At 33.6% G+C, this 17,800-nt stretch overlaps 1 protein-coding gene across 1 annotated transcript in view; it reads left to right on the top strand.

The window, feature by feature from the left end:
* The first annotated feature begins 8,136 nt into the window (after positions 1–8,136).
* The window catches only part of AGBL4 (AGBL carboxypeptidase 4), a 1,255,618-nt gene continuing 1,245,954 nt past the window's right edge, over positions 8,137–17,800 (top strand). Inside the window, exons 1-2 of the mRNA XM_024739248.1 lie at positions 8,137–8,176; positions 9,035–9,157. Coding sequence (XP_024595016.1) covers positions 8,137–8,176; positions 9,035–9,157 — 163 coding nt within the window. The remainder of the gene's footprint in view (positions 8,177–9,034; positions 9,158–17,800) is intronic.

Here is a 17,800-nt window from a genome sequence, read left to right as displayed (position 1 = left end):
GTATGGTAATCAAAACATCCTGTGATTGATTGTAGCTTAACAAATCTAGACAACTTATTTGTATTATAGATACATGTGCCTAGAGAGAATTAGGATATGTGTATTTAGGAAATTATTTTTTTTTACATTTTTGTTTTTTTGAGTCCTTGAACTATATCTTGTAAATATATTTGCAATGAGAATAAGCATGGTATTTTATAAAATGCTAGGAAGAAGCTATTTAGTCGGTACTAGTTCACTGGGATTAAAGTCCCGAAATGAATAGGTTCTCCTTCTTAAAACACCCTCAAGTAGGAATTTTAGATTTACTTTCTTGACTCAGAATTTGTGGGTTAAGTCTCATCTTCAATGTAATTTTCTCTCAAAATGATGAAGCCTTGGAAATATGGCTTTATAATAGAACTTTTGACAGATCCCTTTAACTGCATGTCATTTATACATAGAGGTAATTTGTTACCTCTTCCAAGGTGTTTGTGCCCGAGAGGTGGAATTCATGTTCTGTATAAAGGTCAGTTTTAAATAATAAGCTGCTTTCCTCATTTTTGACCAATATGAATTGCTTGTAACTTTTGTGTAGTTTTCCATGAAAAAATAAAACAAATTGAGCCTTTGTCACATCCATCATCAGCATAACTGACTTAAATGTCAAAAATTCTCTGTAGCCCCAGAGTTTATTTCTAGTGCCTCAGCAGGCCTATTTATTAGAGTAAAATATTATATGATGTAATTATCATAACATTTCATTGGGTACATCTATACATATATATCTTTGTTTTTCCTTCCACAATATATGTTTATAATTTTTATTGCTAAATATTCGTTATCCATGTAGTATTTTTAAAGGCATGTAAATAATAATATTAATAGGATTAGATCTTTTATTTCGTTAAAGGTAAAACACAATTATTTTATTTTCTCTTTTGTCTCTAACTTCCTTAATTTGGAAAAATTCATTGTGTTACTGTCTCTATGTTTGGAGACAAATATTCTACACACTATAATAAGTGTGTTTTATAGTCTGTAATTTAATTGGATGCTACCATATTCAGTGTTTACTTCAAAGATAGGCTTTTGGTAAGACATTCTTTATGAATTTCTATTTAAATTATGCCTTTCCTTTTTCTGAATCCTCTCTTATACTTTATAATAGAATTGAATCTTTTATTCTTTTGTTAAATACATTTCTTTGAAGATACAGGTGTCTTACTAAGAATGATGATACTAATGATAATGAGCGTGATAATAGTTATAACCAACTACTTATTGAGTAAATGCTATGTTCTAAGTGATTTACATATATTTTCTGTACCCTTCAGAACAACATAAACAATCTCTAAGTGAAAGACTTAAGGAGATTATGGTAAATTACTTAATAAGGGTTATACTGCATATATATCTGAGTTAGATGGATTCAAGCTCAGCTCTCTGTGACTTTGAAATCTAAATTCTTACTACTAATTCATGCTGCTGTAACTAAATGTGAGGGTATTTTAAAATAAGAGTAGAAACTTTGGGTTAAAAAATCTGGGTGAAACAGCTATGTGGCTAGCATTAAAACGCACACATAAAGAAGTTAGAAGTTATTATTCAATAAGAACAATGATTTCATTATTCCGTGCCACCTTGGATTATTTTATACTACTGTAAATGCCATTCTTTTTAATGGTTTTATATACATTCATAGTGTAATTGAGATATTTCTCTGAGAATAATAAATTTGCATTTCCCCCATTGTGCACTTAAATGATCAAGCATTATATTGTATTAATATTATGGAGTGTAGTATCCCCACCCCATTCACCCGTTCTGTCTTTATGTCAGTATATGCAGGGTTTATGATGTCTTCCTTTCTTTAACTATTTGGTCTCATTATATCACAACTGTTTATCTTAGTAAACTGTAGATATAAAGATTCTGTTTGTTCTTTTGATGAATATCATATATTCCCTGTGCTCTCAATAGGCAAACAAAAACCAATATTCAATATTGAAATCAAATTTAGCTCCTAAAAGTCCTTTTTTATTTCAGTAAATCAATGACTATTTATAGATTACTGATGTTGTGCCAAGCATTGTGTCATACCTGGGGTGGAGAGAGAAAGTGGTGATAAAAAGAAAAGACATTAGATTCTTCTGATGAGAAACCACAATCTAGAAGTAAATCACTAGGAGTAAAAAGACACACATAATGAATACATAATAAATCAATAATAAAAAGGTAAATATGTTTTGAGGAATAAACAAGATGCTGTGGTGATGTAGAGGAACAATCATTGCTGGGGAAGAGGACTTCCTATCATTCTAGAGGACTGTCATTGCTTGGGGAAGTCAGGTAAGACTTCCTAGAGGAGATAACATTTCACATAGGTCTACAAGATGAGTAGGGTTTCTCCACAAGGAAAAACAGGGATATGTACATATTTAGGCATTTGGAAAACATAATAAAAAGTTCCAATGTTTGCATTTGTGTGAAAATCACTGTAATCACAACTGCTACAAATATTAACTGATATAGGAGTGTTGTATTAGCAAATCAGTTACAATGAGTGAAAATGCTGTTGGTGACATGATTTTTTAAAATGGTGATACTTCAGGATGACATTATGAACAAATCAATTACAGTCTTTCCTTGATTTACATGTTATATAGTTCCTTGGAAAAATCAGTGTTTATTAAAGTCATACAAAGTGCTTTTCATGTGTAAAACAGGTTCTAAGCTCACATAATTATAACTAAGATTTTTACATACATGGATATCTGTATACATGAATATCTGAATATATCTGACATTTGGAAGTCACACTGGACTTTTCTCTACTTTGCACTACCTCTTGCATCCCTGGTCTCTACTACTCAAGTGCCATCAGTGCTCTTTCAATTATGAAAACAAACAAACAAAAATGCCTCAACAAATTTCCAAAATGCCCCCTGGGAATACTGCTCACAATGATAACCAGCTCAACAGAATAATTAAAATAGGAATAGAACTAACAAAAGTTGTTAGAGAAGTGGAGAATAATGTACACAAACTATTTTCTTATCTTTCATAGAAGAGTTTCAATAGATACTGTTTGATGTTGATAAATTAAGATATAGAGGAATAAAGGTATTATGTAGAATAATACCTGAGAAAGTAAAAACAGAAGTGGTTAAGAGCATTTTCATCTAGGAAATGAGAACAGGGTTTGAGTGGTATGAGTCATAGGATAATTTTACTTTATATATATGTATATATGTATATATATGTATATTTATGTAAAATCTCCATCCATATATATGGATTAATTCTGTGACATGAAAATCAATTCTCGCTCTTTCACTTTTAAACATTTAGAAATAATCTTTTTGAGACATAGTTTACATATAATGAAATGTACCTATTTTTACTCTACAATTTAATAGTTTTGGCAAATATATAATATACACCCATGTGACCTCCACCATCATCATACATATACATGAGGTTCATTTTTTTCCCTAAAGAGCTGTCCAGTTCTTCAAGCACTATTTGTTTTATCAAGTGTTGTTTCCATATTAAATTATCATTACACCTTTGTTGAAAATTGACCGTATGTATGTATTTCTTCACCCTGTATTCTGGTCCACTGATTTATATGGCTTTCCTGAAGTCTTATCATGTAAGTCCTTCAACTCTTATTTTTCAAAATCATATTGACTATTTCAGGCCATTTGATTTTCCATATAAATTTTAGAGTCAGTTTGTTGATTTCTAGAAAAAATGCTGCTGAGATTTTGATTGGTCTGGCATTGAATCTGGAGACCAATTTTTGGAAAGTTGTCACCTTAACAATAATGAGTTTTCTAATCCATGAACATGGTATACCTTGCCATTTAATAGGATCTTCCTTAATATCCATCAGCAATGTTTCTTTTTAGTTTTCAGTATACAGTTCTTATATATAATTTGTTAATTTAAGGCTGGGTATTTTGTGTTTTTGATGGTCTTATAAATGGTACTGTGTTTCAAATTTCATTTTCCAATTGTTCATGGCTAGAGATCCCTTACTGGGATCTCTACTTAATGCCCTGAGTTTTCAGCATGGATTCTCCATTCTGGATGGTTGCATCTTGAATGTTTCCCAGCCCTGTGCACTTTGGAAATTGTTAATCTACAGCTTCCTAGTCACTCTTTGTCTGGTCTCATGGAGTTTCACTCTACATGGCTTTGCATTCAGACAAGGTCTTAAGCAGATATTCTGTAGAATTTTGGTGCTCTGACTCTGGTAGTGCTCTCCTCTTCAATAGTCTGACCTTCAAACTTTGCTCAGTCTCTCCAAACTCTTACTTCTGTCTTCTCAACTCAGAAAACCACCCTGTTGTGTTTGGGAACACTCTTCTTGTACCATCTTCCAGAAAGTGCCACTAATCTAAAAACTAGTACTAACATTAGGTGCACCTCAGTTTTTCCCTTTCTCTCAGGCATCACAGTTTGGCAACTGCTTGTCATGTAAGTCTGAAAAGAGTTGTTTTGTATATATTTGTCCAGTTCTCTAGTTGTTTATGGTGGGAGTATGGATCTAGTCCTAGTTACTCTCTCATGGCTAGTAGTTGTCATATTAGCAACTGCTTTCCTCTCCATTATCCCTGAGTACCTTGAGGAGTTTTCTGGAAGAGTTTGCAAGTCACCGTTGCAGACATTCACCATTAAACACACATGTGTGCATATATACCACTCTGGCAAACGAGAGGAAGGTATATATAACTCTGCTGAGATAGGCAGGGGTCAATGAAGATTTCAAAGTTTTGATTGTATTATACATTTGATTGTACAATTTGATTGATTAAATTGTAGTCAACCCCTTTTTTTATCTGCATACCCTGACAGCCACAGATTTTTGTTTTTGTTTTTTAAAAATACCTAATTTTGCCTTTTAAAAATGTTATATAATTGGATTATAAAGGACGTAGACTTTACAGTTAGGCTTCTTCCTTTTATTATAGTGCACTTGAGATTCACACATGTGGTCATGTGTGTCAATAATTTATTCCATTTTATTGCTGATTTGTATGCCATTGCATGGATGTACCAGAGATTGTTTATGCATTCACCAGTTGAAAGCATTTGGATTGTTTCCAGTTTTGGGGTGATTATGAACAAAGCTGCTGTAAACAGTCATGTGTAGGGATTTTTTTTTTCTGAACATAGTTTTTACACCTCTTCAGTATTCCACCTAAGAGTGGAATATCTGGGTTGTATGTTAAGTGTATATTTAATTTTATAAAAAAGTGCTAAACTATTTTTCAGGGTGGTTATACCACTTTACATTTCTACTAGAAATGCATGAAAGTTTCAGTTGAGTGTGTCCTCATCAATTCTTGGTTTGGTCAGTTTGATTTTAGCCTTTTTAAGTATGTGGTAGTATTTCATTGTGGTTTTAATTTGCATTTCCCTATTGACTAATGCTGTTGGCCATCTTTTCATGGACTTATTTGACACCTATTTATCCTCTTTGGTGAAATATCTGATAAAATCTTTTATGTATTCTTGATATAGTCCTTAATCAGATATGTGTGTTGCAAGTATTTTCTCTCAGTCCATGGCTTGACTTTTTCTTTTAATTAATAATGCCTTTCAAAGAGCAGCAAATTTTAATTTAATAAAATCCAGTTTATAACTTTTTTCTTTTATGGTTTGTGATTTTCATGTCTTATATAGTAAAATCTTGCCTAACATAAGGATACACAGATATTCTCATACTTCTTTTTCATTTGGCCACTTAAAAAAATATTTTCCATTTATTTCATGTTTAAGGGTTTTTTTTGGTGGTAAAATGTACATAACCTTTTAACCATTTTAAGTGTACAATTCAGTGGCATTAAGTACATTCACACTGTTGTGTTACCACCACCACTACCCTTTTCCAGAACATTTTCATCATCTGAAATGGAAACTTTCTCTGCCTATTAAATAATAACTCCCATTCCCTCCTCCATCCAGCCCCTGGTAACCTCTATTTTTACTTTCTTTCTCTATGAATTTGCCTATTCTCGGTACCTCATGTAAGTGGAATCATACAATATTTGTCATTGTCTGGCTTTTATCATTTTGCCTAATGTTTTCAGGGTTCATCCATGTTGTAGCGTGTATCAGAATTTTGTTCCTTTTTATGGCTGAATAATAAATATTTCATTGTATGTATCTACAGTATTAAAAATTTTATTCATATGTTGATGGAATTTGGGTTGTTTCTATCTTTTGGCTATGAGAATAATGTTGCTATGAACACTGGTGCACAAGTATCTGAGTCCCTAATTTCAATTCTTTTGAGTATATGCCTAGGAGTGGAATTGTTGGATCTATGGTAATTTTATGTTTGAAACTGTTTTTATGCCACCAGCCTGTTTTCCACAGTGGCTGTACCATTATAATTTCCCACCAGCAATGTGCAAGGGTTCTAGTTTTTCTATGTCTTGGCCAAATTATTTTTCATTTTTTTGATAGTGGCCATCCTAATAGGTGGGAAGTGGTTCTCATGGTTTTGATTTGCTTTTACTTAATGACTAGTGATGTTGTGTATCTTTTTATGTACTTATTGGCTACTTGCATTTCTTTGGAGAAATGTCTATTCAAGGTCTTTGCCTATTTTGGAATTTTTCTTTTTGTTTTGGTTGCTGAGTTGTAGGAGTTCTTTATATAATCTGGATGTTAACCTCTTATCAGCTATGTAATTCACAGATTTTGTTTCCATTCTGTAGGTTGTCATTTTACTCTGTTGATGGTGCTTAATGCACACGTTTTTAATTTAGATGAAGTTTATTTTATTTTTTGCTTTTGTTGGCAGTGCTTTTGGTGTCATATCCAAGAAATCATTGCCAAATCAAGAATTAATGACATGGAGATTTCCTTCTGTTTTTTTCTAAGAGTTTTATAGTTTCATCTCTTACATGTAGGTCTTTGATCCATTTAGAGTTAATTTTTGTATATGGTGTCAGGTAAGGGTCTAACCTCATTCTTTTTTTGTGTGTGGAGAACTTTCATATTTTCTTCTATAAGTTTTATATTTTACATTTGGGTGTTTGATTTATTTTGCATTAATATTTATGTGTGATGTGTGGTTGGTTTTAGTATATGGATTACTAACTCGTCCAACACCATTTGGGGTAAATTTTTTTTTTGCAGCATACGGGCACTTTTTAGTTGTGGCATGCAGGCTCTTAGTTGCAGCATGTGGGATCTAGTTCCCTGACCGGAAGTCGAACCCGGGCCCCCTGCATTGGGAGTGTGGAATTTTAACCACTGGACCACCAGGGAAGTCCCAGGTCTAAAATTTTAGGTTGACATTTTTTTCTTTCAATAACTTAAAGACGTTATTCCTTTGACTTCGGTTTTTCAGTTTCTTATAAGTAGTCTAATTTTTTATCTTAGTTCATTTTTATGTGATTTATATTTTTAAATATGAAATACCAAGTTAAAAAGTATATTCTGCTTGGTGCTTCTTGGGCCTGTAGTTGTATATCCTTCATTAAATGTGGGAAAATTTCAGGTATTATCTCTTCAAATATTTCTTCTGCCCTCCCATCTCCTTCTGGAATTCGTTATACATACATTAGATTATTTTATTTTATTCCACAGCTCTTAGGTGCTGTTTTTTTTTCTTTTCTTTTCCTTGTTTTTGTTCAGTTTATTTCTATTGATTTGGAGTTCACAGTTCTTTCCTCATCTGTGTCAAGCCTACTGATGAGTATACTGAAGACATTCTTTATCTCTTTTATTGTGTTTTTTAGCTTTAGCATTTCCTTTTGGCTTATTACTGTAATTTCCATCTCTCTACTGAAGTTTTCCATTTGTTCATGCATTTTGTCCTCATTTTCTACTAGAAAATTTAACATATTATTCTTAGTTATTTTAAATTCATTGTCTGATAATTCCAGTATCTGGTCATTTCTGAATTTAGTTCTGTTTATTTTTTTGCCCAAGATAGTAGGTTGTTTTTTTCTTGAGTTTTTTGTATGTTCCACAATTTTTTATTGAATACTGTATAACTCATGTAGAACCGTAGAGAATGATATAAATATTATATGTTACAATGCTTGCACCTCTTCTCCTAGGTGCATTTGTTTGAGGGCTTATATTTACTCAGTCAGGAGTTAAGCTGGGTTGAGCTTCATTGTTGCTATGGTTGTCTTCAGTTTGCCACTGGCTTCAAATGCTTCTAGTAATACTTTATTCATGAAGGAAAGGGCTAGAGTGATTGAGGGTTTTTCTTCAATGTTCTGCTTCACCCTAAACTTTTGTCCTTCCCTTGGATACTCCTATTACAGAGGGGGCTTCTATCTATGCTTTTGTCCCTATGCTAGAATTAGATTGCTTTGTTTGTTATCCAGTGCTTGCTATATTGGTATTGAGGGACTAGGAGTGTTTCTGTTATAGTGGTCTAGCCTAGGTCTTAGGCAGGCCCTGTATGTTCTGATGTTGGAGTGGAGTTTTTTCAGTGATCCCACTTCTCTTGTGTCTTTTAATTCTGCTTTGAATCTTTGATATGTTTTGTGAGAGATTGTTTTTACTCCTTCCCCAGGGGTAGGGGACCTTAAATAATGTTGATATATAGTATTAGGCCCAGGACTGTTTCCTGCTCTTCCCCCAGCTGTAGAAGATTGTTTTCTTTTACAGCTCCACCTCTTACAATGAGTCTCACTTGTGCACTGAAATACAAACATCTTTTGCATTTCAGTAGTTACACTAGATATTTTTCATTACCTAATTCTCATAACACAGTTTAGAAATATGGGTTTTACCATTCCCTTTTTGTGGATGAGAGAAACTGAGGCTTAAAAGGGTTTGGTTGATTGCTTTGTGACACAGAGAATTAACATGTAGTAGTGATAAGATTTGAGCCTATATCTTTTTGATTTAAAAATTATTCTCTTTCTACTTTACCACAATATGTGGTTAAATTTTTTAATGCCTGGATAAGCACCAAATTACAGGGGAGGGGGGTAAAAATTTTATTGGATTTCTGTTATTAAATGCATTATGATTTCTGTTTAACATGAGCCAATTTTTTGAACAATAGGCAATGATCTGGGAAATGATGATACCATCGGAGGGAATGTGAACAAATATATGGTGCTTCCAACTGGATACTGTGGACAGCCCAAGAAAGGACATCTTATCTTTGATGCTTGCTTTGAAAGTGGTGAGTGTATCAAAGGCCTTTTCTTTTGAGCTTGTCTAGTGAGTCATTTTTGGAATCTAATGCCATCTGACCATTTAGTGTGATTCAACCCATTTAATTTTTTACCATAATGAAATAAGTTGTCAGGAAAAATCCATTTTGAATGAACTAACTTGGAAATACTTAAAAATGAAGTGCTATGTTTTGGTTGTGATAAATGATTAGAAGGATAATGGTAGTACTAATGAACATTTATGCAGTACCTTATATTTTATAAATACCCAGATATTATTTCTTTTGGGATAAAACTAATATAATTTGAATACTTGATAAATTATTAATTATTCAATGTCTACTGTATACCTGGTTCTTAGTCTTTTTGAGAGCAGTCTTCTCTATAAAGAAGCAATTAAAGAAAAGATTCAAAAAAAAAAAAAAGAAAAGATTCAGTTGAACACAAACAAAACAGAAAAAGTAATATACTTCGTAAACAGCAAATGCTGTGAGTATTCTGATAGGGGAGAACAGGGCTTAATTGTGAATTTCCACCCAGTAGTAGTTGAATCATGTTAACTTCTTTATATCTGAGCCTCATACTCTGAATGGCATATAAGCACATAGTAGGTATTCAGAATATGTTGAAAATATTAATGAGAAAGTTAAACATAGCTTTGTTTTATATACAGTTGTTGATTATTTTTGGTTTTGAGTAATGTGTTTGCATGTGTGTGTGTGATTGAAGGGACATTCCAGTTATATGACAGTTCTCTGAACCCCTAAGTACCATGGTTGTTTTACCAACAATTAAAAAGATGTGGAAAGATTAATTTTCTGTTAGCTTTGATAAAAAGCCATATTTAATTGCTTGCTGTTCCCCAGTCTACCAGCTTCTCTCAAGTCTTTGTACCTTTGCAGATGCTGTTTTCTCTGTGCCCCAGATGCCTTTCTCTACTTGGTAAAATGTTAATTCAGACTCAGGCCAGCATTTCTTCCTCTGAGACACAGTACCTCCCGGGCAGGTTTGGCCGTCTCTACCTGTATATTTACAGGCACCTCTTCTATGATTTACTGGCCTCTGCTATGATAGTTTTTATTGCATTGCAGTCATTTAATGATCTCTTTCCTTTTCCTTATCACTGAAAAGTCCTTGAAGTCAGTGATGGTTTCTTATTAATTTTTGTTCCTTAGCACCTAGTGTACTATCAGAAACTGACTCTAAAGAAATGGAGTTACATGATTTACCTGACAGAGAAATCAAAATAACTGTCATAAAGATTTTTACCAAGGTCAGGAAAACATTGCATGAACAAAGTGACAGTTTCATCAGAGAGAGAGATAATGCTGAAAGTACCAAATGTTGATAGAAAGCATGAAGCTGAAGAACACAGTAGCTGAACTGAGAAAACTTCCTACAGGACTTTAATGTCAGACTAAAGCAGAATAAAGAATCAGTGAATTTGAATACATATTATTGGAAATAATGGAATCAGAGGAACTTAAGTAAAAAGAATGAAATAGAGTGAAGAAAGCTTAAGGGGTTTATGCAATACCATCAAAGAGATCAGTATATGCATAATGGGAGCCCCAGAAGGAGTGGGGAGAGAGAGCGAGAGCGAGAGAGAGCACCAGAGAAATTAATAAATGAAGGAGGACAGATAGTGAACAAAATGGTCTTCATAAAGTGAGATTTTAAGATTAATAAAAATATTTTTACATTTAAATAAAAATTTAACTAATAACAGCAAGAACATAAAGGAAAAAAACAATAGTAATTATCACTTTATTACTTATTGTTTGCCATACCCTGTAAGGAATGATATACATAGTTTATCTCATTTAATACACACAAAAGACTTCTGAGGTATTATATCTCTCTTTGTAGGTGAGGAAAGTGATGCTCAGAGATGTAAAGTTATTTACCTTGAATTGCATGACTGACAAGTGGTGTAGCTGAATTTGAAACTGAGAATTTTCTGGTTCCACAGGCCATACTTTTAACCACTGCATATATGTATTACCTTATTATAGGTCAACTTATGACATGAATAATAAACATATTGTTGAAAATTTCTCACTAGGTGATAAGATATATAGGAAAAGGTTTTATGATAAAGAAAAATTTACTACTGTTTTAAAATAAACTATCCAAATAAATACTATGTTTGGTTGCCATCATATGCAATTTGATTATTCTTCCATGATTGATATGCATATATGTGTATTGAATGTGAGAAGTGCACTATAATTCATACTTCAAATTAATTGGTTAGCCTGAGAGATTTAGTATGTTGTATTAAGTTACCATGGCATAAAAATGCATCAGTGAAATAAAGATATGGTAGTTATTTATATATCATTTCAGACAATAGAAATAAAAACTTAAAAACTTTTATTTTTAATTCTCCCAATGGAGTTTTACTACATTTATTTGTGTAATCTTTAAAAATTAATGTTTTATTTCCTCTTGAAAGAAAATAAAATAGTCTTTATTATTGGTGCAGCATGAAAATATGCTATGACTACATCAGAAATCAGGATTTTTAGCTTAATACTGCACCTGAACTTTTCTTTTAGATATCCAGATGGCTGATATACTTTGTTGTTTTTTTAACTTTATTGAGGAATAGTTGACAAATATAATTGCATATATTTAAGGTGTATGATGTAATGATTTGATATACATGTATATTGTAGAACAATTACCAAAATCATGATAATAAACACATCCATCACCTTACATAGTTAACATAGCTATCTGCTTTCCCCTCCCTGTGGTGAAAATGCTTAAGATCTACTGTCAGAAATTTTCAAGTATACAATACCATATTCTTTAACTCTAGTCACCATGCTGTGCATTAGAGCCTCAGAACTTATAACTGAAAATTTGTACCCCTTGACCTACATCACCCCATTTCCCCTTCCCTCAGCCCCTGGCAACCACCATTCTTTGCTCTGTTTCTATGAAATCAACTTCACTGCAGCATTATTCACAATAGCAAGATGTGGAAACAACCTAAATGTACTTTGCTGGATGAATGGCTACAGAAAATATTATATATATATATATATATATATATACACACACACACACACACACACACACACACACACACACTGAATATATATATATATAAATATAATATATAATGAAGTATTATTCAGCCATATAAAGGACATCCTGCCATTTGTGACAACATGGATGAATCCAGAGGGCATGCTAACTAATTTTTTTTAAACAAGAGGTAACATAGTATAATACCAAAAAGCACAGGTTTTGGTTTCAGACAGACTTAGGTTCATATATTAACTTTAGCACGTACTTGGTTATGTCATGCTGATGTTATCACTTAAAGTTTACTTAAAATTAGGAAAATAAGTATCTGTATTGTATAATTATTGTGCAAATTAGAGATAACATACAAAATAGACTTAGCACAATATCTAGCAATATCCCAGGTACTAATTCTGGCACATGAATAATATCAACATTTCAAGGGTGCTAAAATGTACCAGAATTTTTCTTGGTGTATTTGTGTTATTTCCAACCCTTAGAAAAACCTTGCAATATCAGAGCCTTAAATTGGGTTCCTCCCACAATCATACTGAGATAAGGACTTAGGTAGAGGTTGTATATTTTATTTATTTATTGGAGTAAAATTACTTTACAATGTTGTGTTAGTTTCTGCTGTACAATGAAGTGAATCAGCATTTGTATGCCTATATCGCCTCTCTCTTGGACCTCCCTCCCCTTCCCCACCCCCCACCTAGGTCATCACAGAGCACTGAGCTGAACTCCCTGTGCTATACAGCACATTCCCACTAGCTATCTATTTTACACATGGTAGTGTATTTATGTCAAACCTAATCTCCCAATTCATCTCACCCTCCCCTTTCCCCACTGTGTCCACATGTCCATTCTCTGTGTCCATGTCTCTATTCCTGCCCTACAAATAGGTTCATCTGTACCATTTTTTAGATTCCACATATATGCATTAATATACGATATTTGTTTTTCTCTTTCTGGCTCACTTCACTCTGTATGACAGGCTCTAGGTCATACAGACAGGCTCTAAGACATACAGGCCTCTTGGCCATCTGTATGTCTTCTTTGGTGAAATGTGTATTTAAGTGTTCCACCCATTTTTTAATTGGGTTGTTTGGTTTTTTTTGATATTGAGCTGCATGAACTGTTTGTATATTTTGGATATTAATCCTTTGTCCACTGTTTCATTTGCAAATATTTAGTCCCATTTTGAGGGTTGTCTTTTTCTCTTGTTTATGGTTTTCTTTGCTGCGCAAAAGCTTTTAAGTTTCATTAGGTCTGGTTTTTTAATTTTCGTTTTTATTTTCATTATTCTAGGAGGTGGATCAAAAAAGATCTTGCTGTGGTTTATGTCAAAGATTGTTTTTCCTATGTTATCATCTACAAGTTTTATCCAGTCTTACATTTAGGTCTTTAATCCATTTGGAGTTTATTTTTGTGTATGGTGTTAGGGAGTGTTCTAATTTCATTCTTTTACATGTAGGGGTCCAGTTTTCCCAGCACCACTTATTGAAGAGACTGTCTTTTCTCTATTGTATGTTCTTGCCTCCTTTGTCAAAAATTAGGTGACCATATATGCGTGGGTTTATCTCTGGGCTTTCTATCCTGTACCACTGATCTGTATTTCTCTTTTTGTGCCTGCCAGTACCATACTATCTTGATTACTGTAGCTTTGTAGTATAGTTTGAAGTCAGGTAGCCTGATTTTTCCGGCCCCATTTTTCTTTCTCAAGATTGCTTTGGCTATTTGGGGTCTTTTGTGTTTCCATACAGATTGTAGAATTTTTTGTTCCAATTCTGTGAAAAATGCCCTTGATAGTTTGATAGGGATTACATTGGATCTGTAGATTGCTTTGGGTAGTATAGTCATTTTCATAATATTGATTCTTACAATCCAAGAACCTGGTATATCTCGCAGTATGTTTATGTTATGTTTGATTTCTTTCATCAGTGTTTTATAGTTTTCTAAGTACAAATCTTTTGCCTCCTTAGATAGGTTTATGCCTAGGTATTTTTTTCTTTTTGTTGCGATGGTAAATGGGATTGTTTATTTGATTTCTCTTTCTTGTTTTTTGTTGTTAGTGTACAGGAATGCCAGAGATTTCTGTGCATTAATTTTGCATCCTTCAACCTTATGAAATTCATTGATTAGTTGTAGTAGTTTTCTGGTGGCATCTTTAGGATTTTCTATGTATAGTATCATGTCATCTGCAAACAGTGACTGTTTTACTTCTTCTTTTCCAATTTGGATTCCATTTATTTCTTTTTATTCTCAGATTGCCGTGGCTAGAACTTCCAAAACTATGTTGAATAAGAGTGGCGAGAGTGGGCATCCTTTTCTTGTTCCTGATCTTAGTGGAAATGCTTTCAGTTTTTCACCATTGAGTATGAGGTTTGCTGTAGCTTTGTCATATATGGCCTTTATCATATTGAAGTAGGTTCCCTCTTTGCCCATTTTCTTGAGAGTTTTTATCATAAGTGGGTGTTGAATTTTGTGAAAAACTTTTACTGCATCTATCGAGATGCTCATATGGTTTTTATTCTTTAACTTGTTAATATGGTGTATCACATTGATTTGTATATATTGAAGAATCCTTGCATTCCTGGGATAAATCCCACTTGAACATGGTGTATGATCCTTTTAATATGTTGTTGGATTCTGCTTGCTAGTATTTTGTTGAGAATTTTTGCATCTATATTCATCAGTGATATTGGTCTGTAATTTTCTTTTTTTCTGTGATATCTTTGTCTGATTTTGGTATCAGGGTGATGGTGGCTTTGTAGAACGAATTTAAGAGTGTTCCTTCCTCTGCAATTTTTTGGAAGAGTTTGAGAAGGATCAGTGTTAGCTCTTCTCTAAACGTTTGATAGAATTCGCCCATGAAGCCATCTGATTCTGGACTTTTGTTTGTTGGAAGATTTTAAATTACAGTTTCAACTTCATTACTTGTCATAGGTCTGTTCATATTTTCTAATTCTTCCTGGCTCAGTCTTGGAAAGTTGTATCTCATACTGAGACAAGGACTTAGGTAAAGGTTTTATATTTAGGTGGGTATCTCAGGAAGAACAGGTGGGGGAGTAGGGAGAGTAAGACAGGAAATGAAGAAAAGCCAATGAAGAATATGTCCGTGAACAGGTACAGTAGTGGTTGTAGGTAGATTAGCCTTGGTTAGAGGGAGCCCACTCAGGAGGATTCATGCACAGGTTCCTTATCTCTATCATCATGTCTAATTTATTCTTTCTTCTGTTAGGCAAGGTTGACTGATGTCCACTGCATGAATTATTCCATCCACCTTTTTGTTTAATGCCTCCTCTGTGTTAGGTATTGTCTGATGAGCATGGAGGATCTTCAACATTTTCTTTGGTTATGACTTCATAACCAAGGATTTGAATACTTTGTACCCATTCCCATTGTTCCATTCCCATGTCCCTGTCCCAGACCTCCATGACTGCAGTCTTTCAATCTTGTTCTTTACGGTCCTGTTACCAACCAACCTACAAGACATTTGCCATTGCCCACAAGTCCATGTATATCTTTACCTCGTACTACTTCTACCTCCATACAAAGGAGAGGAGTAAGTGTACTGCTGTAAGCTCTGTTCACTGGGAGATTTTCCTATCACCACATCATTTAAAGAAAACTGAGTGATATTATATGGCAGCAACAGGTGTTTTTTTTTAACTTGTGCCAACATATCAAGCCAGTTCATCTGTTAGTCAGTCTTGAGTTGTCTTCCTCAGGGAACCTTCCATGAGGCCATAGGCGTGAGCTGAGGGAATGGCATTTGTGTAACAGAGGTAGGTGTCACTGGAGTCAGGGTTTGCTCCCTGTCACTTAAATTACACCATTACTTGGTGTCTCATGATTAGAAGCTCAATATTTAGTAGGCATCAGGACTTTTCCCGGAGCTGCTTTTCACATGGTAGTTTTGTACTGCAGAAAACATCTTTTGCTCTGGAACTCCAGGGATCTGCTTGTCATAGATTCTGCAGTGTCTTATCTATCATGGTTGTCTCTAGCCTTATTGGATCTCTTTTTAAAATTTAATTTTATTTTGGCAAGAATACTTAACATGAGATCTACTCTCTTAACAAAATTTTAAGCGTACAATGCAATATTGTTGACTTTAGGTACAATCTTGAGTAGCAGATCTCCAGAACTTATTCATCTTGCTTAACTGAAACGTTGTGCCCATTGATTAGTTTATTCCCGATTCCTCTCTCCTCTTAGCCCCTGACAACCACCATTCGACTCTTTGATTCTATGAATTTAACTATTTTAGATACCTCACAGAGTTGGAATCATGCAATATTTGTCTGTCAAACTGGCTTAATATAATACCACTTAGCATAATATTCTCAGGGTTCATGCTTGTTGTTGTGTATTGCATAATTTCCTTCTTTTTTAAGGCTGAATGATATTCTATTGTATGAATATACCACATTTTCTTTCATTCATTCATCTATCTGTGGATATTTAGTTTTTTTCTGTGTCTTGACTATTGTGAATAATGCTGAAGTGAACATAGGAGTGCTAATAATCTCTTTGAGATTCTGATTTCAATTAGTTTGGATAAATGCCCAGGAGTAGAATTGCTGGATCATCTGATAGTGCTTTTTTTTTTTTTTTGGAGGAACCTCTATACTGTTTTCCATAGTAGATGTACCATTATGCATTTCCACCAATAGTGTCCAAGAGTGCCAATGTCTCCATATCCTCACTAGCACTTTTGTCTTTTGTGGTTTTCTTTTTTTTGATAATAGTCATCCTGACAGGTGTGAGGTGGTATCTCATGGTTTTGATTTACATTTCCCTGATAATTAGTGACATTAAGCTTTTTTTTTTTCCATTTACCTGTTGGCCACTTGTATGTCTTTTTTAGAGAAATGTCTATTCTAGTTCTTAGCCCATTTTAAACTAGATTATTAGTTTTTTTTACTATGAGTTCGAGTTCCTTATATATTTTGAAGATTAATTCCTTATCAGAAATATAGTTTACAAATATTTCCTTTCATTCTGTAGGTTGCCTTTTACTCTGTTAACTGTTTTGTTTGCTCTGCAGAAGCCTTTAAGTTTGATGTAGTCCCACTGGTCTATTTTTGCTTTTGTTGCCTGTGCTCTTGGTGTCATATCAAGGAAATCATTGCCAATACCAATGTAATGAAGTTTTTCTCTATGTTTTCATCTAGGAATTCTACAGTTTCAATGTTATGGTTAAGTGTTTAATCTATTTTGAGTTTATTTTTGTTTAGGGTATAACAAAAGGGTCCAATTTCATTCTTTTGCAACTGGATACCCAGATACTGATTTGACTAACACTTTTGTTGAAGCGACCACCCTTTATTGATTGTATATTCTTGGCACCCTTGTTGAAGGCCAGTTGATCATATATGTGTGAATTTATTTCTAGGCTCTTTATTGAATTCCATAGGTCTACAATTCTGTCTTTATACCAGTACCATACTTTTTTGATTACTGTAGCTTTGCAATGTATTTGGAAACTGGGAACTTTGATGCCTCCCACTTTGTTCTTTCATAAGATTGATTTGGCTATTTGTTATCTTATGTGTTTCTATATGGATTTTAGCATTTTTTCTATTTCTATAAAAAAATGCCATTGG

The sequence above is a fragment of the Neophocaena asiaeorientalis genome, unplaced genomic scaffold (genome assembly GCF_003031525.2).
Source record: "Neophocaena asiaeorientalis asiaeorientalis breed wild unplaced genomic scaffold, Neophocaena_asiaeorientalis_V1.1 scaffold138, whole genome shotgun sequence".
Lineage (NCBI taxonomy): Eukaryota > Metazoa > Chordata > Mammalia > Artiodactyla > Phocoenidae > Neophocaena > Neophocaena asiaeorientalis.
The sequence above is the reverse complement of the archived record's forward strand: the minus strand, read 5'-3'. Positions and strand labels throughout refer to the sequence as shown.